This window comes from Sinocyclocheilus rhinocerous, unplaced genomic scaffold, assembly GCF_001515625.1.
Source record: "Sinocyclocheilus rhinocerous isolate Xijiao unplaced genomic scaffold, SAMN03320098_v1.1 scaffold1853, whole genome shotgun sequence".
Classification (NCBI taxonomy): Eukaryota; Metazoa; Chordata; class Actinopteri; order Cypriniformes; family Cyprinidae; genus Sinocyclocheilus; species Sinocyclocheilus rhinocerous.
The window spans coordinates 393,499-418,056 of NW_015640075.1; the positions used below are offsets into that span (position 1 = coordinate 393,499).

General features: G+C 37.5%; 1 protein-coding gene across 1 annotated transcript in view; it reads right to left on the reverse strand.

Moving 5' to 3' along the window:
• Positions 1 to 24,558, reverse strand: part of LOC107752506 (transient receptor potential cation channel subfamily M member 3-like) — a 50,261-nt gene that overhangs the window by 24,384 nt on the left and 1,319 nt on the right. The window contains exons 2-8 of the mRNA XM_016568498.1: positions 23,357 to 23,436; positions 22,793 to 22,994; positions 21,683 to 21,896; positions 21,329 to 21,453; positions 20,451 to 20,622; positions 10,701 to 10,875; positions 8,720 to 8,843 (exon numbers count right to left, since the gene is read on the reverse strand). Coding sequence (XP_016423984.1) covers positions 8,720 to 8,843; positions 10,701 to 10,875; positions 20,451 to 20,622; positions 21,329 to 21,453; positions 21,683 to 21,896; positions 22,793 to 22,994; positions 23,357 to 23,436 — 1,092 coding nt within the window. The remainder of the gene's footprint in view (positions 1 to 8,719; positions 8,844 to 10,700; positions 10,876 to 20,450; positions 20,623 to 21,328; positions 21,454 to 21,682; positions 21,897 to 22,792; positions 22,995 to 23,356; positions 23,437 to 24,558) is intronic.

Here is a 24,558-nt window from a genome sequence, read left to right on the forward strand (position 1 = left end):
GGATGAACTTTGCTTTTACATTCAACACACAATACTCAAACTCAGCAGGAGAGAGAATCAGACACTGTTAGCTCTTTTCAAAAAATTTTAATATCCATATTGAGTACACAGCTGACCTATGGGACATGTCTGTGATTTATGAGCTAGTAGCTGAATGGAACAGGTCAATAAAGGATATTTAAATAATGTCCATATGCCTCAGAGGACGTTTTAACAACTAAAGCACCCATTCGCTGCTGAATCTTTTTAACACAGGTTATGCCTCTACTAATATTAAGCAATATTTGAAAGAAAATGTAATCTTATTTTATTTTGCAGACATCACAGAGATCTTGAAATGCACCTTGGCCAGGCTGTCATGTCCACATGCTTCAAATCAACCTCCATCATCCGAGTGCCAAAATGACTTTTGCCCCACTGCATTTAATCCAGTTACTGTGTGATTCTAGTGTTTTAAGAGACTGCATGGGCACCGCAAACATTAAGACTCCCTTTCCACAATGGACCTCCAAGCACACACCTGCAGGCACAACTGTTCCATGGATGATGGCATTGCATTTGTCATCCTTATTGCACTTTGTTACCTAGAAAACAGAATCTCATAAGTCAAACTGCTGATGTTTACTTCATCTCGGAATTGATCACAGTCTTTCCCCAGACCCTAACAAACTTGCTGCAGTTAGACTAAGCAAATAACTCTGTCCTCCTAGACCTCAGAAGCAACAGCCTTGAGGCAGTAAAGATCCACAGTCATTCGTAATACCACGAGTGTATCTCCAAATATCAGAGCAATCATTAAGTCTGCATACAACGCCCCTGTTGAGGGGCTCATTAGCATCATTAATGGCGAGTCAGCCTAGGGAAGAGGTGAGAAAGCTTGCAACCTGGTACTGGAACAACAACCTCTCTATTAATGCTAGTAACAAAAAGAGATGATTGTTTACTTCAGATGGTCCCGAGCAGTTCATTACTCGCAGCACATCAACAATGGAGATAACAGGCAGCCTTAGGTTAATGGGTGTTCGCATCACCAACAAATTGTCATTGGTTCTGAACGCCTCTTCTTTGTTGAAAACACAATGGCACCTCAACATCCTAATGGGGTGTTCACAATGACAACTGTAAGAGGCAGCGGATGGCATCTTTAATCCCATTGGTAGTCACCATGTCGCATCACTGCTGATTTGCATACATTCGCAGTCGATCATGTCACGTTGTCGGAAAGCTCTGCCAACCACAGTGTAAATTTCAGTAAAATGTGCCCATAACACAATAAATATTGATTGGATATTGCTCTTACATGGGCTGGAATGAACTGTGAAATTGCAGAGCATTTTTATCATTTGTTAAATGACACAATATGTGATTAAAAATGGATGCTAACGCTTCTCACAATCAACTGAAAAGCTTTGTCTGAAGTAAACCTCAATTAGTGATGAAATTCTCAGATCTGTCCTTTTCAAAAATATTCACAGTGATCTAAGTCAATGCGCAAATGAAACAACGTTAAGTTCAAGCTAGAATACACTTCTTTTAAAATCTGAACATATTTTCAAACACTAGGCACCATACACTTGCAGACTTTGTAAACGACAACAGAAAAACTGGGCATCATTCACTAAAGCGAGGAACTGTCAATTCTGGTCTACTACATGTGTCCTTTCCTGAAGGAACTGTGTTTCTTTTTTCTCCACTGCCATGAAATGTGCTAAAAATGATTACGTTGATAGCAACTTACCTTTGATAGTCTGATGCTAAAAAAAATCTAAGTCTGTGCTTAAAATATTTTCTGCCAAATATGCCCAAAATCTGCAGACTGGCTCTGATTTTGGCAACTAGCATCAACTGCAAATAGTATATTCCTTTCTTAAAACAGTGTTCAGTATGGGAATGAGACTTTTTAAAAAAGATTTGGAATGTGTGTGTGTGTGTGTGTGTGTGTGTGTGTATGCAACATTTGCTAAGGTTGGACTGGTTCAGAGATATTTTAAGGTGGGTGTTAACGAAAACTTTCAACTGAAGAAGAATGAAAATGATTCAGGTTGCTTTGTCGCATTACACATACACTTTAAAGAATATGAAAAGAATATTATTTTTAATACAACTATACTTATTGATATTATATTTATTGACAGCAATGTCACATAATCACATTACCAAAGAAAATAATATCAACATGTCCCTCAGTTTGCAAACACTAAGGCAAATGCATTAATGGCACTTACTGTGCAGCTTAATATTTTCTTGTCAAATGGAGGTTTTAAAACAGAACTGTGTGGGTCTTATATAAATTATTCAGTGATTTTATCTATGTACACGTTTTTCCTTGAGTTGAAAGTTTTTGTGGTATCAACAACAACATTCTGTCTATAGAACTATATTATGTTCCAGAATATTCCTTTAAGAGATTCAGGTCTGCAACTCCCCATCCTTATTCCTTACCAGCCTCTACAGGTTCGTCAAAGAGAGCATACTGACCTGCTGCATAAGTGTCTGTTATGTCAAATTGCTTCAGTTTTGAGCAAAACTGAAGCAATTTGCATGTGAGTAGTGAAAATAGCCGTCCATCTCACAGGCTTGTCTTCCTGCTGTTAAGGGTTATCTCTACATTGAGAGGTGTGAAATTATGGCCAGCAGGAGCTTATGGAAAAAAGCTAAGGAGAGATTCTGTTATACACTATAGCCTACTTAAATTTACAGAGATTAGAGAGCTTTTATTAGGGGCACAAATAGAAGCACAAAAAAGGGAGTCTTTTCCCATGTGCCAAACCTTCCTGGAAATATTCAGGGCACCGTTCAAGACTTAACTAAACCTTCAGCAATTTCAGCAACCTCTGTTATATCAGTCGAAACATCTGCAAGGAATAGTTTTTAATTAAAATCAAATTGAAATATGATTCATCTGTGTAAACTTGATCGAAGCAGTGAATTTGAATGCTAAAGTCGAGATGGTGTGTACAGTAAGTCTGTATCTAACGCTCACTGGAGAGCTGGCAAATGCTGTTCTCGCTGTACAGTGGATTGCTTCATGCATCAGTGACCCAGGCACATTAGCAACCATTCATCTTCATTTATCAGGGGTGAAATTTCCTTCCTCACCCTCCCTCCACTCCACCAGCCCAGCGCTTTCACATCATCTTAGATTCTACTGCAGTGCTCTACTCTGTTCCTCACATCTACCAGGGGTTTGTGTCTCCTCTGTCTGTCAGCTGTCCATCCACTTGTACATCCATATAGTCACTGACCCATTCGACATGTGGCTGAATGTGACTCCATCTTTCCATCCATCAACATCACCTGAGCAACATGTCAGCCCATGAAACATCACTCCATTTCCTTTCAAACTGTGAAAAATAATGACTGTTGACGAGCAAGTTTCCTCTAACGCTCCCTTCATGGGTCATAAGTCCCGCCCCCGACTCACATTATTGGTTATTGCCATGGGATGCTAAAACCAAACAGAAAAAGCAACCAATGAAAGGCTTACTTGCAGTTGATTATTGCGCGGTCCTCTGGAATACTTGGTTCTGATTGGTCAATCGCTCCACTCAGCGGTTTGATATTCCCTACTGCGGCATCACACTTAAAGGGATAGTTCACCCAAAAATGAAAATTCTGTCATGAATTAGGGAGAACGGGGTGTAGGGTTGCCAACCATCCTGTATTAGCCGGGACGTCCCGTATTTTGGGCCTAATTGATTTGTCCCGTACGTGACTTCCCCTTGTCTCGTTTTTTGACTGCTACGCTGATCTAACCACTGACTGATACAACAGCAGCGGTGCTGATCACTTGAGAATGATCACCGATACCTGTCATCATCCAATCACAGCCCCCCTCACGCAGAATACGTTAAGAAAATCAGAAATCGTGAACATAACTGTTCGAGGAAGGCTGCGCAATCCTCAGCCGGCTCATGACTCCCGCGTCACAGCAAGCGGCGCTCGCACTAACGCCAATTCCCATATTAAATCTATAAGCTGTCTTTAATAGAAAAATACGCATTTTCGTGCATATTGCATATGTGTGTGTGTGTGTGTGTGTGTGTGTACACGGTCACGCACCCCCCACAAACCAGTCTTAAATCGCTGGGGTATATTTGTAGCAATAGCCAAAAATACATTGTATGGGTCAGAATTATTGATTTTTCTTTTATGCCCAAAATCAGTAGGATATTAATTAAAGATCGTGTTCCATTAAGATATTTTGTAAATTTCCTACTGTAAATATATTAAAACTTAATTTTTGATTAGTAATATGCATTGATAAGAACTTCATTTGGACAATTTTAAAGGCGATTTTCTCAATATTTAGATTTTTTTGCACCCTCAGATTCCAGATTTTCAAATAGCTGTATCTCGGCCAAATATTGTCCTATCCTAACAAACCATACATCAATGGAATGCTTATTTATTCAGCTTTCATGATTTATAAATCTCAATTTCGAAAATTTGACCTTTATGACTGGTTTTGTGGTTCAGGGTCACAAATGTCACAAGATGCACGAGTCCTTGAACATAAAAAAATCACTTTGAACAGCAAAAGATTGTTTTTTGAACTTAAACGTAGTTACCAATTATTCAATGGGCCTCTCTCTATCACAGGGTGAGTAAAATGGATAACTCTTCATATATTTGTGGTCACATCACCAATGTTGTTTAAGGTTGCAAACAAGGGGTGGCTCAACTTCCCCACAGGCTCAAATCACCCCGCTCTCCCCTGCTCACCCTTATGTTGTTCCAAACTGTAAGACCTTCGTTCATCTTCGGAACACAAATTAAGATTTTTATGAAATCCAAGAGCTTTCTGACCCCGCATAGACAGCGAGGGAACGACCACGTTCAAGGCCCAGAAACGCAGTAAGGACATCATTAAAAAAGTCCATGTGTCAACCGTAATTTTATGAAGCAACGAGAATACTTTTGCGTCATGGTACTCTCGTGAATGGCGGCAGAGACTGGCAGGGAAGAGAAGAATTGGTGAATAAAGTCGTTATTTTAGTTTTCTTTGTGCACAAAAAGTATTCCCATTAACATTTTATCGAGAAAAAGAAATTACTCAAATCAATGTCTCATTTCCACGTACTTATTTATTTAGTGAGTGAGTATCTAATCCTTTTGACAAATTAAACCATTTCTGAGTAATAAAAGACCCTTACATATTAGGCTGGGATGGGAGAACATATTTTGACATTGAAAAACATTTTTATACACCTCAGCAAGAGCTAAAATGATGTTTCCTAGAAGAGGCAATTGCTTTGGTCTGAGGAAAAATTAGCAGTGCTAACTCTTCTCTGAATTATCGGAAACATGAAACGCAAGGAAGATGCTCAAGGAAAACAGAATGAGAGCAATCAATAGACAGAAAGGCTGTCAGTCTGATTAACTGAACCATCCCTCCCTTGGTTGCAGGAACAAAGACCTCCACAGTAGGAAAGTGATTAAGATGGAATGCCTACTGCAGAGAAGAGCATAACACTGACATAATGCTTCTTTTATGTGTCAAGTGCCAATTAAACTCACACAGAACAGAAATACTGAATCCCTAAAAGGAACCTAATCTTATCTAATATAGTTGTAATTAGTTGTAGTTTGCTGCTGCCCCCTCTAAATCTGGAGAGGTGTTGTCAGGTCATGTACTGAGAGGCTGGAGGTCCTGGAAGCCGGTCCTGTCAAGTTCAGGTTAAACATCTGCTCCGGTGCTTCAAAGGAACAGAGCTGAATAAAGGCACCTCCCTACAGAACTCATTATCCCAATCTTGATTCACCACAGAACAAGCTTGTCTGAGTGGAAGCATTATTAGCTTATTCTCACATCTCAGCACTTTTTTCTTTTTCTTACCTCACATTTTTGTTTGTTTTGGTAATCAGGAGCCAAATGACCAGGTTTCGGGTTTTGTTGATTATATTTAAATACTGATGAAAAAGTATGGTACATGGTTTGGTATGACAAGAGGGTGAGCAAATATTTATTTATTTTTAAAGGTCTAATGTTTTAGATGCAAAAATATAGTATCATAATATCTCCTAAAATGTATGGTATGAAACATTCATAAAGTTATGGAGCATCTCCTCAACTTGAGAATGCAAACATTATACTGCACATGAATGAAATTTTTATCAGTGTATATGTTCTTCAAGGCATATTTTGCACATTTGCATCTGAATACAATATATACGCATGAATGTATGCATGGTGGCATCAGCAATAGCCCTTAAGCTCGTGTCATGACCAGCATGACGGCTTATCAACTAGCAGCTCGGGGGCCAAAAAACGCCCTGTTAGGCATTCTTACACAATTCATCGATTGAGTTCAATAAATCACTGCACTGCTAAATACATAAGAGAATTTCTTCACAAATCTCAGCAGTGAGTTCTAAAGTCCTCTGTATTTGTCTGTTAGCAGACTTCTGTCCATAACCGGACCAAAGCAAGCAAACATTGTTCTGTAGAGCTATTCAGGTTTTATTTTAGATGCACTTTGGATTACATTATCCAATCAAATGTGTTTATTCAAATAGCATTGCTGCAGTGAAATGCAATACTAGGTACTTGCTGAGTACTGCAGAGTAAATACTGTATTCTGCATACTTAATATATATATATAATATCTGCAGTACTCAGCAAGTATCTAGTATTCCATATATAAACACACTATGCAACAATAAGCTACATTATTGCCACATGTCCTTGTGACATTATGTTACATGTTTAATTCAGCAAGGGGCATACCAATTATCATTTTGGAAAAAAAAGTAATTTTGCATTTCTCATCAAATTTTGTCAGTCATTTGTCTGTAAGACACATTAACAAGTTAAAAAAGTGAGCTTAACACTGAGATCCAGTTTATCCATCAAACTCGAAATGTAAAATCAAGTCAGCCGAATTGCATTATGGGACACATTATTCCAAACTGTAAGCTGCTGTATAATGCACATTTTGCCAAATCTATTAAGCACTTTCTCCATACAGAAAACATATGTACTGTGCACAGTAAACATACTATACATTCCAGAAATAGTATAATAGTACACTATATGAATATAGCAACAAAACTTGGGTACTCTGATGCTGTTTTATATACTCATACACTACATTTTTTATGCTACTGTCTTCATATTAAACTGCTAAGATACGATAATTACTCTGAAAAATGTTTGGCAAAGACTGTCTTCAAAGACTGCCAAAGGCACCTCTAACATGCATTCACTCACGTTTTCTAATCACAATTGTAAATTGTAAGCATTTGTTCCAATCATCAAGCATGGAAATTCTCCCATTGGCTTGTCCTTAGTGGAAAGTAAAGCGGTAAGAGAGCAAAAGAGGAGATCAAGCGTTGAGCTCAACTGTGCGCATGTATGATGAATACAAGATGAGTGCTGTGGACTAAAGGTCTATAGGTCCCAAACACACATGCTGCACTCATCTGCCAACACATCAGACACCCCACTGGGCATAAGCGAACATGTTTGTACGAGTCAGTATCAGATTATGATGAAGAAAAAAAGGTACAAAGCTGTCACTGGGGCAGTACCCTAAGTGCAAAAGCTAAAAGGTACATCTTACACCTTATTTACCCTCAAATGGTACATATTAGTACCTCAAAGGAATACATTACTATTTTAAATGTACTTGAGTACTTTAAAATTTCATGTTACAAAAAGTGTACATAACAGTACCTTTTTAGAGGGTACCGCCCCAGCATTTTGCGCTTGTATACACTGGTTTAATGCTAAATCTTCAAACTGTGCTGAGACAAATTAGCTTTTTTAAGTAACTTTTTAAATTTGCTTCCCTTTCAGGTTTAGTTGTGTCTCGAAGGCTTTGTGATCTCACTTTTGAGTCATCGATAAAACATACTCAAGTGGGTGGCATATAAACTAAAGCCAATGTGCTGTCCTCAAACCAAGCTCTCACCTTCAACAAAAAAGTTTGAATATGAACACAATTGCATTTAAGCCAATGCAGCATATAAATACACAAGCTTAAGTAAATAGTCATACGGTGTGTGGGTACAAAGATTCATATCTGCGTCTGAGAAGGTCATCTTCATAATGAGAATTAACACATCTACAGTTCCAGATCATACCTCACAGTGGAAACGCATGCATAAACAACACTGAAAACACAGTTATACAATGAATTTATTAAAAAAACATATGGTGTGCACATACACAAAAGTACACATGCACAGACAATGAGTGAAACCACCACAATGACTAAAAGAAGAACGAAAGCATTCGTAATACAAGAACAAACACAAAAATCACTTTGAGGATGTATGATTTAATGACTGAAAACAATATCTGAATATACAAACACAACATTGAAATTTAATTTCAATTACATTAACATACAAAGACAAGTATTAATATTTTGCATGCAAATCGTGACTCTACTACGTAGACTTGACAGATTCTACTAGATAGAGTTAAAAAAATATGAAAGCATGTTGAGATTAAAGTAGGAAATGTTTCTCCTGGCGACACTGAAGTTGATTGTTAAAACTCTTTATTGGGGGTATTTCAGGACGTTCTGGATGTACTGGCTGACAGGGGAAGGACAAATGTGAACTGAGAGCTTTTAGATGAGCTAACTGGAATGTACACTCTAATTGAAAAGTCACACAGATTATGGTCTTGTCAATCTGGTGAATAATTTAACAGAAGAGTAGTGGATTCAATCATTAGGACGTTCACAGTCACACAGCACACACTCACCAGTTCTTTCTTCTTCATGCACTCCATCAGAATGATGAAGAGATGCTGGGCCTGCGTCCGGCTGTACGTAAACGTCTTCTGAATGGTGACTAATAACTGGTCTCTCAAAGATTCGTTTATGATTCTAACATGTAGTCAGAGAGAAAGATGAAACTGGGATATCACAGCAAATCATTTATGCAATGAAAATATTCCAACAGAGCATAACAGTAGGGTTCCGGAAAGAAAAAATCCCATTAATTTTCTCCATAGACAAACTGCTTTTTAATGATAACATATGACCCTTTCAAAAAAAGACCCACCACAACTCACATCAAACCTCTTTTTTTTTGTTAAATTGTGTTTAACATCTAAATACTCTGTAAAGATCTACACTACCCACAATCCTGAAGAGAAATCGTCCTTGGAAATCCTTGAAACGAGAACAGTGGCAACCTCAGTAACCTCATGATGTATTGCAGATGTCATAAATTGGTCTTTTTGTATATTTACAAATATATTTTGTACATATTTAAATGTTCTGCAGTACATGATAAACATTAGGGCTTTGAATCAACTAAACATTTTGTGTATATTTAAAGACTTGGCATTAAATGGTAAAAATTAGGTCTGTGAATCGACTAATAAATTTGAATTAATTACTCATACAGGTTTCTGAGATTAATTGTGATTAATCAGGTTAGGTTCATTTAATCGCAATTAATAACCAAATAACACTGACATTTTTAATCATTAAAATATTCATACAAAGGAATTGGGGAAGTGAAATAATCTGCTACATTGTGTTAATTATTTTTAACATGTAAAAACTGTGCAACATTAATTGCAGAAATCTGAAAAATTATATATTTTAAAATATATAATAACCATTGGTGTAATGGTTCAGTTTAATTGTAAAGAAAGGTGATTTTGGTTATATGTTGACCTTTAAGCGCCCTCTTGTGGCGAGGATCGTGTATGGTAACTTCCGTATGACTCGTGTTGAGTTGAGTTCATTGTGAAGTGTCATGGCTGAAGAGCGGCTCGTACGGTGAAGTCGTTACCCGCATAAGGCTGTATGTCGCTATTATTTGTCATATAAATATGACGTTTAGTAGGTTAAAGATGTTTGACAGTAAATTCATTAATCTAGAGATGCAAATGTGCTAAAAACAAAACGTAAAGTGCAAAGTGCGAGCTTTAGGTAGCGCCGTATGCTAGCGGTCTTTTGTTATGATTATTAGGTTAATTTGTATTTCGTGATTACAAGCCATTACCTAAAATTAAGAATATAATTACCAGATGTACATGACAATGTAACGTTTAATGATTTAAGGTTTCTTTTGAATGCTTTTAGGCAGTAAATACTGCTCAGTCAGCTATGCACTTTGAATATGTAATTTGAATACAATTCTAATTGCTGTATTTTCTATGTCTGTTTACAGTTTTACAATGTTAAAGTTAAACGAGAAAAGATTCATGAAAGCTACTGGAAGATTAAAAGCCATGAACCAACATCTCGCCTGTTCACTGTCTGTCTAGCTGGATAGAGAAGTTACACGTCTAGTGAGGACAGAACAATTGGCTATAAATCAATAGTTCTATATTATTAAAAAAACATACAAATATTTTTTTTAAATGTCCATTTTTGCGTAATTTGCAGTGTTTTATGGGATGAGTAGTTCATCAGTTCAGTAGTTAAAAAATATTTAAATACATAAAAAAACAACATCAGGCACATCATGTCTTTATCTCCAATTCCACATTCCTTTTTGTAATGCTTTGTGATTAATCTCAGAGCTGTTTGGTTTGGTTCATGTCTTAGAAGTTCTTATGGAGAAAATGAATGGAGAAAAAAAACTGCTGAAAAAGTGCAGTTTTTCAGCAGTAACCGTTTACTGTTGTGCTCTATTCTGTGCTACGGTTCAATCTTCATATATATGTAAATGAAAATTCATATCTTATCGTACTGTTACAGTGGAGAGAGATAAAGCTCACATACCCGCCCTCCTCTGAGTACTTATGCCCAAAGGCCAGGATGTCAGAGGCACGACCGCTGCCGTCACACACCACCACAGGCACAGGAGGAGTGTCTCTCAGGTACTCAAGCACGATAGAGATCACATTAGGACCCCCCTCCACTATTAGAGCCACCACTGGAACACCCTGTCCGATCCCTGAGGAGAAAACAGAAACGTGAGAGAGAAACGTGAGTGAGAAAGTGTATACATGTGTGGCCGCGGGACTGGTTGTTACAAGGAAAACCAATCAAAAAGATTAAAGGTGAAGTGTGTGTTTTTTCCCCTATGCCAGTTTAATGTGCAGAGACAACTAGAGGTAAGCCATTCATAAAGAGTGTAAACACTGTGCTTATGTGGCGCTTTGTTTGTTTGAGCAGTCTGATATTTCTGTCTGACTTAACCAACGGTGTGCATTTTGGTCAGCGCTACCTATAATAAGCTATTTACAGGGAATTTATTCGTTTGAAGACAAGCAAAGTGGAAAGCGCAGAAGGGGTGCTGGGAATGTTTGGAAAAACAATCATTATTTTCAAAATTCCTTTTGTGGAACAGAAATTACACACTTCACCTCTAAAGGGTTAGTTCACCCAAAAAATGAAAGCTCTGTCCTCATTTATTTACCATCATGTCGTTCCAAACCTGCATGACTTTCTTTTTTCTGTGGAACACAAAAGAAGATACTGAAATGAATATATCAACTGCTTTTGTTCTTGTAATGATAGCTAGTGGGGATTTTCACTTTTGTGTTTCACAGGACAAAGAAAGTATGTATATGTAGGTAAAGTAGTCATTTTTGCGTGAATTAAAGGTAAAGCAAAAGGAAAAGCATATGAAAAGACAATTCAGAGTCATTTTGGTATGCAGAGGAACAGGTTATTCTGCTGATTGGCTGTTGTGACTGACCCTTTAGACATCCTTATAATAACCCAGTTGTGTCTGTCAACATGACACCGGACATCCATGTCGCAGTGAACAAAAGATATTCCTCAGATATTTCCCATGCTGAGTTCCTGACTCCTCACACCCTCTCCTTCCCCTAAGGTCTCAGTCAGTCATGCAAATTTCACAAACCTATAGTTTCAAGCTGTTTTATGTGTGGTCAATATAAATACTTCAGGTGTGACTGGTAAGGTGATTTCACTCTCGCATCAACAGAACAGGCAAGAATAAAGAAAACAAAACCTGTTCTTCTGATGTGGGAGATGCCCCAATAAAGATCTTTGATAACCATTTGTTTTCATCCCCAAAACTAGGTGGGTGACCTTTTGGGTTACGAGATCCTAAACAAACCAAAAGGTCTTTTATGCTTTTACAACTGATTTGAAGATTTCTTTGTTCTGGTCTGGGTATTTAAGTGAAGTGGCTAAACATTACTTGGCGCTTCTGTAGCCAGAAAGCCCGTAGTGTGGTGTGTGTCTCTGCACTCCATACTATGTATCTTCCTGAGTGTGCTTTTTGTTATGAGCAAGCAGAGCGGGGCCGACTTAAAGGTAGATATTCACCCTGCATCCTCTGTCTAAGATCAGAACTGACGAGTTTGTGTCCATGAGGCTGCGACTGGCCGGTGTAAGTAACCGGGTCCCTAATGAATGAATAATTAAAAGTAAGGGATGTTCGGAATAATCAAATATCTAAATTAATACATAATCGATATTTGTGATCAGTTCTTAATGAGGAATACAATCTAAATTTAATGATCACTTGAAATTGGAGTCAGATTAAATATGGAGCTAGATTAAAATTGAAACTAAATCCTGATAAATTAAGATAACTTTGCAGAAGCGCAAGTAAAAGACCTACACGCATTAAACCTTCAACCAGGCCGCTGGACTCTGCTTTTTGGGCCGGTGGGTGGATTCTTACAAGATACTCCACAGAGAAAGTGTTTCCCTTTTCTAATTTTTATCTGGAAAATTCAAGCACATCCCTATGTACTGAATTTGATGACCAAACAATTCCATTCCGATTCACAAGCTCTCAGATTACAATTGTGATTAATTTCGGTTGTAATGTCAATTCTGCTTACATATGAAAGAAACTCTCTCACTGATGATGCTTTTAAATGATAAGAGCTGTGTTTCAGACTGTTTCAAACTGTTATCTTTTCTTTACGAACTATTCATTAAAAGAATCACTCATAAGAAGGGGGGGGCACTAGGGGGGCTCAAAATAACTTAAAATTAAAGTATATTCAATTCACTAATTTTATGACTAATATGTTAAATAAATATACGTGTTTATATATATGTATTCTTTGTTTCAGAGCAGCTCGAGCCATTTCTCATTGTGCTGTGTGAAATACAGACTGAACAATGGCTCAAAACATCCGACTGCTGCATGAGCATATGATACGCAAACTACAGCTCTCAGCTAGTAAAGTTTTGATAGATGATGATTGTAATCATGATGATTGACGATTCAAACACAGATGCGATCGCATGTTCTGACAGAGAAACTGTTCACTGATGGCTTCGAGCCTCCTTCAGATCAGCTTAAATTTTTCATTTGTTTTTTGGTGTGTTTAGTGATTCTGAATGGATCTGTATAGTAGTTTATATGCAGTCTTTTGGCATCTCCCTGTGGTCTTGTTTGGTATGGTAGGATGACTTGTGCTTATTTGTTAAAGTTACTTTACAATTGAGCTTTACGTACGTTTAAGTTGTAAAGAATATCTGCAGTGACATTTTTGCAAAGTGTGTTTGCAAAAAAGAACACTGAATGTTTAAATCTATCTTAAATTTGTTTTGTTTAAAAATAATTACATGGAATTGTAAAGTAATAACACTAGAATACAAAAGTTTTGTAAATAGAAAAGGTTAGGAGGCTTTGCATTATTGATCTGGAGAGGAGCTGGGCCTTGGAGACAAAAAGGTTGAGAACCACTGCTGTAAATTATAAAGAGCAGCGTTTCAGACTGATTTGTCTTTCTGAACTACTCATTGAACTACTTATAAGTTTAATTTTTGGAATCAAGCTACAGTGTTTTTAGTGCACACTGAAATGCAACATTTATTTTGCTGTGCAAGTACACACTGAACAATCAGATCATTTCTGCATTCAATAATCAGCTGCAGTTTTCAGCAATTTAATTAAAAGGTGTGCATGCAGTGAGAGAGGACCTGTGGGAGCGTCGCTGAACAGGACAACGACAGATCAGTCCTACTCCTGCACTCTGACTCTTTCCTACAACTTGATGAGTACAAGTTATGTTGTGACTATAATTCAAAAAGCATGTTGCAGGTACCATTGCCTAAATTATGCAAAGTGAGATAAAGAAAGAGGAAAGGAGGGAAAATGAGAGAAAGAGGCAGACAGAGAGGTACACCAGATCCACATGTGCTGTCATCATTGTGCCTAAAATGGGTACGGTTACATAAAGTGTCTCTATTTTTAGCAGCACACAGAAACTGCTGCTCAGCTGGTAAAGAAATCAGAAACAGTGGGATTTACTTCTTCATTCCAAACCTCTTCTTCCCACTGTTATCTCTCCATGCCTCTTGTTTTCTCTCTTTATCATTTTCTGTTTTATTGAGGCAAAATTTATTGATCAGAGAGCCCTTTCTGCCATGATATTTGTGGGCTTCCAGGAACACTCGGTTGTTTCCCCACACTAACACACACACACACACACACACACATATACACACACACACACACTCACGCACGTGGCAGTTCGCTCCCATTCAGCATGGCTGTCACTCTGTCTAGCCTAGCTCTTATGTTACAACAGGACAAGACATATATTATTCATCTGCCATCGTTTGTTCTCAAAAAGTAAAAAGCCAAGGACATGGTCTTTTTCTATTCAAAAATGTTTCATGATATATTATAATATCTTTCATGATATTTTCTAAGTTCTACCATTCACTACATGGCATTTTAAACCATTAATTTATGATTTGTACAGTGCAGTGTACAGTTTTGTTCATATGTAATTGGGTTTCTAGCAACCAAATACCAGCTAGTAATGTATTCTGTGATATTCCTGCTGTAAATACCAGTTCAGATCAGCATGGATTTCAATGCTGGTCCAAGCTGGTTTATGTTGGTTTGGTGGTGGTCTAAATAGTGGAACAACAGTCATGCTGGATGTCTTTATATAGGGATGTGCCTGAAGCCAAATATCTGATATGATATCTATGATGATACTGGTTGTCCAAGAAAATCTTGCCTGTTAAGCCAGATAAAAAGCCTGGTCGGAAAACCAATATCCAAAACAGAACATATGATGGTCTTTTCAGCAGGGATACCCTGTAACCACAGGCACTGTAGCAGATGCTAAGAAAAGTTCATTGGGGGAAAGTAATATGGGCCAAAGGTTTCCAATTTGGGTGTGAAGACCAATAAACATGCTGTCACAAGTCTCAAAGAGAGAGAGCGAAAGACCAGTCCGAAGAGAAAATTAAAAGATTAGAAAAGCAGATGAGTGTTTGCTTGTGCTATTTAATTACAATCTCACTCAAACCTAAATTTTTCTTTCCAACAAGCCTCAGCAGGTTCCAAAGAGTCTTTGAAAAGAATCTAGGTGGGCAGGGGTGACAGTGTTTGTTCTAACGGCCGATATCTTCATCTGCCAACTACATCAGTGGCCAGAGAAAGTAAACAACTCAAAGGAGAGTCATTTTTGGAATCATACAGTCATTTGCCATTTAATCAGAGAATGTCAGACGTGTGCCCAGCAGCAAGTCAAATGACTTCTTAAAGCTTCTATTAACATCATCAAAATCCTCATCATCCCTTAATTTTCTTTAGCAGATCATCTATTAAAAAGGAAGAAATAATAAAGTTTGTTATCTCTCATTAAGTTCAGATGCATTCAGAAGCATGATAATGATGATGCTGGAAATAACTGGAGGGTTATAGTAGTTAAACACAAACAAAATAACACAAAAGGCTGTAAACAAGATTTTAAAAGTCTGAGTTGTTGAGTTTCAGAAACGTGGCTTTCTGTGACGATCCCCCTGCCAACCACTTGATGGTTCCCCTGCTATGTTTCAGACACAGTGATGAGTCCTGTGCCTCCAGCTAACTCCATAACCTCTTCACATTTACCAATTGACCTACGGCACCACCACGAGAGGACGGCAGGCCCAGCATTAATAGAACACAAGCCCCTGTGCTCTGGGAGAGGAGAATGAGGAGAGGAGGGGTGTTACGGACACAGGGATGGGTTGATTTGTATGCCCCTCTGCCAAGCATGTAGATGGAAGATGAATCTCAATTTTTTAGACCCGTGGAAAAAAACGGACAGTTTATTCTGTCACTCTCAATCTATTTCATTTACACCTTGTGTGAACAATCCTATCCCCTGCATGGCAGTGACAAATGCAGTTTATTTATTTATTCAAGAGATTAAACACAACAGCTAGATGCAACATCCATGTCTAAAACTGGTATAATGTGTGATTGTGAATATAACGGCCAAACAAACAATGATCAAGAACTCAGAGTGAGGAAGAAAACATTTACTATTCATTTGGTTCTATCTGTGTGGGCTAAACTTTGATTTGGTCCAGAGTTTTCTATCTCCAATAACTGCAAATACTCACATTACAAGCTTGTTAGACCGTTCATCATCATAGTACAGAAAATTTCACACAGAGTATAATGTTAAAAAAGTCAAGCATTCAAAAATAAAAATGCTATCATTATTTACTCACCCTCATGTCAATTATGTTGAATAATGACTTACATTTCAATGTAGTTACACACAAAAAAAAAATAAATAAATAAAAGGCTGCATTTATTGGATCAAAAATATTTTTGTGAAATGTTATTACAATTTTAAATAACTGTTTTCTATTTTATTTTATTTTAAAATCATTTCATTATTTTAATTTATTCCTGTGATGGCAACGCTGAATTTTCAGCAGCCATTACTCTAGTCTTCAGTGTCACATGATCCTTCAGAAATTATTCTAATATGCTGATTTGGTGCTCAAGAAACATTATTATTATTATTATTATCAATGTTGAAAACAGTTGTGCTGTTTAATATTTTTGTGGAAACTGTTATACATTTTACAGGATTTTTTTTGTATTAATATGTAAGTTCAAAAGCTCATAATTTATTTAAAATAGAATATCTGGCAACATTATAACTGTCTTTACCATCACTTTCTTTAAAAAAAAAAGAAGAAGAAGAAGAAGAAGAAGAAGAAGAAGAAAAACAATCTTACTGACTGTCTATGGGTTTGGTGAGTACTGACTGTTCCTATAATTGCTGATAAATATTTAAAGGAATATTACAGATTTATACAAGTTTGTGGCATTGACAGACAATATTTTCTATTCGTCCCTTAGTTAGTAAAAACATACAAAGAAAAAAACTAAGTAATGCACTTATGATGGAATACTAAGGAGAAAGTACATCAGAGGGTTTAAAACAGAAATGTGAAAGCTTGTATTTTTGTAAAAGCCATAACATCAATTATTCAGTTAAAAAAGTTTATTTTATCTCTGCTATTGTTTAAATAGTCATTTTGTGACAAGACTATGTTCTTATGAGGATGAACCTCTGGTTATGCATTACTGATATTCCTGTAAGCGGAGTTTGCTCCATGTAACCAGATTCTATGTAACTCTGCACAGAAAAGGTTATTGATTGAATCAATCACACTCATGCTAAAAGTGTCATGTTTAAGAGTCACTGTTATACTTTCAAACTAGTTATATATTTTCTGTAGCCTTTACTTGTCCATAGTCTACCATTATAAGTGCAACGGCTCTTGTACATACAATTTTCCTGTTTTTACAAACTGGTACTAGGAACTTGTTGAAAATATCTTGTGCAAATCGACAAGATTTGTAGCAAGAGCTTCCTGGAATATTTCTTTAAAAGGGTAAAAACATTCCTATCGAATAAACCTTTAAGAGGGTGAAAAAAAGCCACACAGCACCCAGTCTGTCTGGTCAATACAGCAGCTACTGCTCCATTATGCCAACGTGATGGGACCCACAGAGACCAGCAGCATGGAACAAAATCCAGAAATAAACCACCAAAGTAAAAAGACCAGCTCATCATCTCATCACTTGGAGACCCAGTTAGTGCAAGGGAAAGCTAAACAGGTTTCTAGGCTAGAAACACCACAGTTTGACATGACTTTTAATCAGGGTGTGAATATGACTGGCTAGATCATTGAATAAAAGTATTTGCATGAAATTCATACAAATGTAATGCAAAAAATTGAGAATATTAATTTACATGTTCATGAAATTATGGCAGGGGAAAAAATTCATTCAACAAGGATGAGTGTAGGATGATTATGCTTTAATCAATATATTATTAAGGCAAACAATCAGAAACATTTGCAAATCTAGTTCTTATAGAATTTAGTTTTAAATTATAAAAAGATAAGGAGTAAGATGACCCCCAACCTGGGTAAAAAGCCCCCAGGATAAACATACTGTCACCTGATTTGTGCAGAATATATAAAATACATCTAAAACTTAAAAATACATTTAAATGTGTCAAATTTAAAATATTAACTCAAATACTGCAAGACCGAACCTACAAACTGGGGAATTGTGATGTACAGTTTGTGTATTTCTACTGTATTCACATAATTCCTTAAGTGAATCAGTTGCTAAAATAACACTGAGCATATACCAATAAACAATGCCATCAGTGGCCGCAAATTATTATTACCAAATTCATCCTTGATTAGTAGTCTACAATTTCTCAACATCCATCCTAATTCACATCGGACGGTTTACTCTATTCCTCATGTGGACTAGGGATTAACTGCTGATTCCAATCAAGCTGCACCTAATTGTGTACAGCTGAATTGATTCTCATCCCATTTTATCCTGCAAGGAAATCTTCATTGCATCCTGTGCACGCTAATCTTTCCCTCATCTGCGAAACACTCAAAAAAGCCCTCCTCATTAGCCCAACAACAGCAAGCACAGCTCCGTAATTCATTTTAATCCAGTACCGCTGCAGTGCTTGTCAGACTGTGAATATGTAAGCCGGCCCGCAGCCTGCTGCAATTCTTCCAAAACAAAGAGATTTGATTCCATGTTTGAGGGTCTCTGTAGCTCTGTGAGCCTCATGGTGATGGCTCAGAGTGTTATTGATGTTATTCTAATGTTAGAAAGGACAGGTAATAAAATAAAGAAATGAGCTCTGCCCAAAGCCAGAGCAAACACCACCATCACACAGCTGATGCAACAGAGAGAGAGAGAGGGGTGGCTGCAGGCTGAGATACGGCTCAGATATATGAAGCTCCTGTCATGAGTGTGATGTCAGAGTAAACTGGTCTTATCGCAGTCTGAATATGTGTTGTGAATGTGCCACGGGATGATTTAATGAGTTTAAACATGTTTCATCTGTTCGGCTTGCATGGCTCAAACATGTTTGAAGTCTGAAATTTCCACATGCTAGAGGGTTGGATGTGTTTTCTTGAAGAGGAGATTTTGCCTGTTTAAATGTCAAGGCACTTGCCGGTTTAAATGCTGATTGTTTTAAGTTATCCGTTTACATGCAGCTTCCTATGGATGAATCAACGTGGGTGAAGCTGGTGTCATTTCTGATGCGAATGATGACGCCTGAGCGTCCCTTTGACTTCCCAGCCCCCTCTATTACTCCAGGCATAGGATGACAAAGGGAAGTCCACAGGTCACATGACAAAGGGAGGGAGGTCAAACTCTGGCTCACTTCCTGTTGACCTTGTGCTGTGCATGGCAGGTAAATGAAATGGCTCATTTGATGCTGTGGAAGAGTGTTACTACTGTGTTTATGTAATAAACTGGCTAAATTATAAAAATATTTTTTATATATATAAATAAATTAATTAATGAATTAATATATAAATAAAAAATTGATTAATTAAAATTAATTAAATTATGAAGATGCACAAAGTTAGAGAATGTAGTATATGCAGTATGCAGTTTTTCTTTTTTTCTGGGGCAAATTCACTTCACTAAATGTGCTGAAACAGTGTCATGCTGTAATTAACTAATTTTTATTCTTTTCAGTTTTTATTTTACGCTTTCTATTTTATGTGAATAAGATTGCGCCATATTCACAACTTAACACTATTAGCCTGCCATAATTACTGTTGTATTATTGTTGCTCATGGAAAGCAAGCTGAAACGGCAATTTGATTTAAGAGATGTTTCTATACAGTTGCCACTGATAATGGAAGCATTTCTCAAATTACAAATTATGTTATAATCGAGCATATACTGTATATGGGCGCAGGATAGAAATCTTATGAAAGTATGACAACTATTGAAAGTATGCATGAGCAGGTCATAAGCAGTGTATAAAAGGCACTTTTCAATGGCCCTAAATGATCCACATGAGCACAAACAAAACGGGGGCATCCTTTTTGTGTGTTCATGATTTACTGCATTTTCACTGGCTCTAATCTGAATGTGTTCCTTCAGCTGAATGAAGTTTATTTGATATCTTTATGCGAGTAAATGGACTGTATGGATATTATCTGGTGGAGTGCAGTTGAAGAGGCCTTTGCGCTCTGAATCTTGCAACTCGTGTAGCATTTTGACGTTGAGCCACAAACTGATCTAGGCATTTCTGACAGGAATATATAGAGAAACTCCTCTGTGGGCTTTTGAAGATCAGCACAACAGAGCCTAGAAATAGTAACTGAGGATAGAAGGCTATTATAACCTCTCTTGAAAAGAATTTAAAAGCACCATTGAATTTGCAGTTTGGAGTAATTACATTAACATTAGCATCTCTAATTTCCCGCAAATGTACTTACGTGTGTTGATCTTTTGTAGAGAGATGTGCTTCTCTAGCTGTCTGCGCAGTTTGACTTCTGCTCCATACTTTCCGGTGGTGCCATTATCAGCCAAAATGAAGTGGGAGTGTAGGCTGTTGAGCACCGTTAGCTTACTAAGAGGGTTAGACATCGTCTGGTACGGCCGGACCACCTGCAATACACACCACATGAAGCAAAAAGATGCTGTTCAGGGATGTTCAGGAAAAGAAGAATGAAACAAAGGTGAAAGTGGCATGTTACAAAAAGCGTCTACATGCACAAGTAGCATCCAGTAAACATAGTGAGCAATTTGGGGTCCAAAAATCTGAGATCACTAGTAAAAAAAATTGTATTTAAAATGCAAATAAATAAATAAATGCACTAAAAAGTTTGTGTAAAATCATGTTTTCTCAAAGAGTGTTTTATGCTTTAATGTGGGGGGGGACCAATGTAACGTAGTTTGTAGATCGGGAAGAAGGAGGCGGGAACCGGCGAACATTTAAAGATTTTAATAAGATAAACAAACACAAAATGAAAGTAAAGCGGCAGCCCCTCGCGGACGACTGCCGCACACAAAACACAAAATAAACTCCAGGCCTGGTCCTCTCTCCTCCAACACTGTCGTCACTCCTCCTTTATCCTTCCGGAGCTCCTCCTTGAGACTCGAGACCGGTGAGTGGGGCAGGTGTCATGCATTAGCATTTACTCCACCGGCCTCGCTCCGTTCCCACGGCTCTCGGCCCCGCCCCTCTCGTCACAAGCACATTTCGTGAAATTTGCCCTGACTTGAGCCAAACAAGGTCTTATTGGTCATTTAGAAAAACAAACTATACTAAAAGAGCCTAGTTATTCAATTTAGCTATAGTCGAGTCACTTACATCTTTGCCCACCAGGTCTTCCTGGTTCTCCACAATCCCCCAGGGTGCAATACCGATAGTACAGATCTTCCCTCTCGATTTGGAAGCGTGGTCTTTTAGAGCATCACCAACATGTCTTATGACTCCTGGGGTGGCAGAAGGGAGTAGAATGGAAGAGATAACCGATTCTCAGTGTGAGAGCTATCACACAATGCATCAAGGAAATTGAGAGCACACAGTTACACATGATCTTCTGTAGAAGTTTAGATAGTATCAGGCCTATAATTTTGCCTAGCATTGCTCAGAATCTTAATAAGAGTAATTTAATCAGAATCTTAATTAAACTGAAAGATACATGCATACTCTTGTACAGACCAGTATTGACTCCTCCAGTGAAGATCCAGGCCCCAGTGGTCATGGCCGCCTTGATGAGACCCTTGCCGAAGACTTGCTTGAGTTTGGGCTGCAGCTCGAAGTTCTGAAGTCCTCCATGAACAGAGATGAGCAGTTTGGGAAGCTCCAGCTGCCACTCCTTTGTCATCAGATGCAGCAGTAAGTCTGGCTTAGTGTCGTAAGACACTCGTACATACTGACAAAACATAAAAGTAAAATAATCTTGAGACGATCTTTAAGAGTACATCTAAGATGTTACAATATCATTCAAAAGTTGGAATCTGAGTCTGTAAGATGCTTTAATGTTTTTGAAAAAAGTATTTTATGCTTAACAAGGCTGCATTTATTTAATCAAAAATACAGTAAAACAGTAATATTATGAAATATTATTACAATTTAAAACAACTGTTTCCTATTTTAATATATTTTAAAATGTAATTTATTCCTGTGATGGCAGGCACTGAATTTTCTGCAGCCATTACTCCAGTCTTCAGTGTCAAATGATTGTTCAGATATTATTTAATATGCTGATTTGTTGCTCAAGAAACATTTCTTATTATTATCATTGCGGAATATTTCAGGATTCAAGCTGTACTTGAACACAGCCAGCAAGACTGAACTGTCATTTATAAATGTGATTAAGGTCAACATGAAATCAAAACTTACTTGGTGTTTCAAAAGGACAGAAAAGTTTTTCTCTGGAACAGGCTTTGGAATCAAATCAAAATGTAGTAAGACTTGCTGTTCCATTTAAACCACTGATGTCCTTAGGGTAGTGTTAAAGTATTACAGCCAAATTTCTGGTATGCAATGTCCACTTATCGTTATTCAATAAATTCCCAATTAATAAAATTGTCCCATCCTACACTTTGTCTTATTGAATATCCTCTTAAATACTGTACATCACTTTGCGGCAGTAAAATGGATAATACTTCAAAGCTGGCGGGATCTACAGACAGTAATAACTGCCTCACAAAAGGAATTTAATTCTAAAAGGTTCATGAATATTTTATCTTACTTATGTAATATTTTGTAGAGTTATCATCACTTTGAACATCAAACCGTTGTTAACAAGAGACTGAATAGGTCTACCATTGCTTTGTTGGAGTGTCCACCTCCCTGGAACTCAATGGTTCCAAAGGCGTCAGTGGGACTGAGCTGGGTGTGCTTGCTGATGGACCACTTCTCTGACAAGCTGTCATTCTTTGGCACACGCTCTGACTTCTCATTCTGATTGGATGAGATGCTGGGGGGCAGGCCAACATGTTGACCAATTAGACGGCCACAACAGCACCTGTGTCAGAAGACAACCAGTGAGAAATTAAGTGAATGTCCTTCAAATCAGAAGTCAAAATTGTCAGCAAGTGATCTACAAAGACATTATTTGAGGATTTCAAAAGTATTATAGAGGCTTTGAGATTTCAATTTCAGTGGCAGATTAATTATAGTAAAACTAACAAATTCTTAGCATCTTAAAAATTGTCTATAAAAGAAACAAGACATCTTTTACAAGTGTGACTGTATCTTTAGATGCTCTAATTTGTCTTTCATTAATAGTACAAACACATTTAGGTGCATCTAAATAGTTTAAATTTGCTATTTGTGTTATTAAAATGCACCATTTGCACAGACTACAGCAGAATTTGTGGTACTCACCTATGGTGGTCTTTGGTGCTTACAATAATGTGCACACATTCTCTCTTGCTGAAAGCTCTTTCTATCCATGATTTCTGTGCCTGTGGAGTAACACAATAGATATAAGTTACAGAAATCATTAGAGGTAGAAATGTCAGCTTCCTGCATCCACTTAAAGGGTCATGAAACCCCGTTTCAGCACCGGTTAGTTCTCACCACAATTTTGAAAAATGCTACAAAAGTGGGCGTGGTGCAGAGTGGAGGGGGAAGAGGGGAGACGGGCAACACAGCTTTGGTTTGTTTCAGACAGTTTAATTTCACCCCAATTGAGTTAAAAACATGAATAAATGCACAGCCATTTGCATTTGCACTTTGCATCAAAAACATATATGAACGCGTTGTTGCACCTCTAATAACTTTTAAGGCTTATTTTGCGGCGTTTATATAAGCCTTTTGATTGTTTGCATCAAGGAGCTGTAAAAACCGGTTACACTCACTAAGTGAATGAATCACGTTTGTGCTGAACTCTTACAAAGCAAAATCAAACGCTCACCTTCAATCCATGAACGTTTCTCTCAGTTAATGTACGCAATCTCACTGTCTGAATCGTCTGTCACACATGCTGTTGTGACTAATTAAAGGGGTCATATGATGCTTTTTTAAAGATCATTATTTTGTGTATTTGGTGTAACAGAATATGTTGACATGCAGCGTCTTCTCATAGGATAAGAATAATTATGAGACACCGATGCGTCATCGAAGTACTATAGTCCTTTGCCACATCAAAAACTATGACGTCAACACTATATAGATTTTAAACCCGGAAGACGAAAATAGTGCAAAAAGCTTAAAATGAACCAGTTTTCTCCAACAATTAAAATTAACGGATGCTAACATAACATTGTCTTCTATGATGTGCAACACAAACACCTCAGCTAAAATCACAGAAAAAGTAGTTTGGTGTTACTGTGATGTGACGCTCTCTCTCTCTCACACACAGATTGTCAGATTGTCATAGCAAAGTCAGAATTACCTCCTCTCCTAGGTTCACGAAACGGTCGTCCATAAAATGCATTGCTGTTCTGTTGTAAGTAATCTTAAAGATTCCTAAATGCATCTACTTTCGGAAGGCCAAATAAAGTGCTTTTGCTTTCGCCTAGAAACACACAGCGTCTCCCTGACAGGGCTGGTTCAACACTAACTGCGGTTACTGTAACCACGCC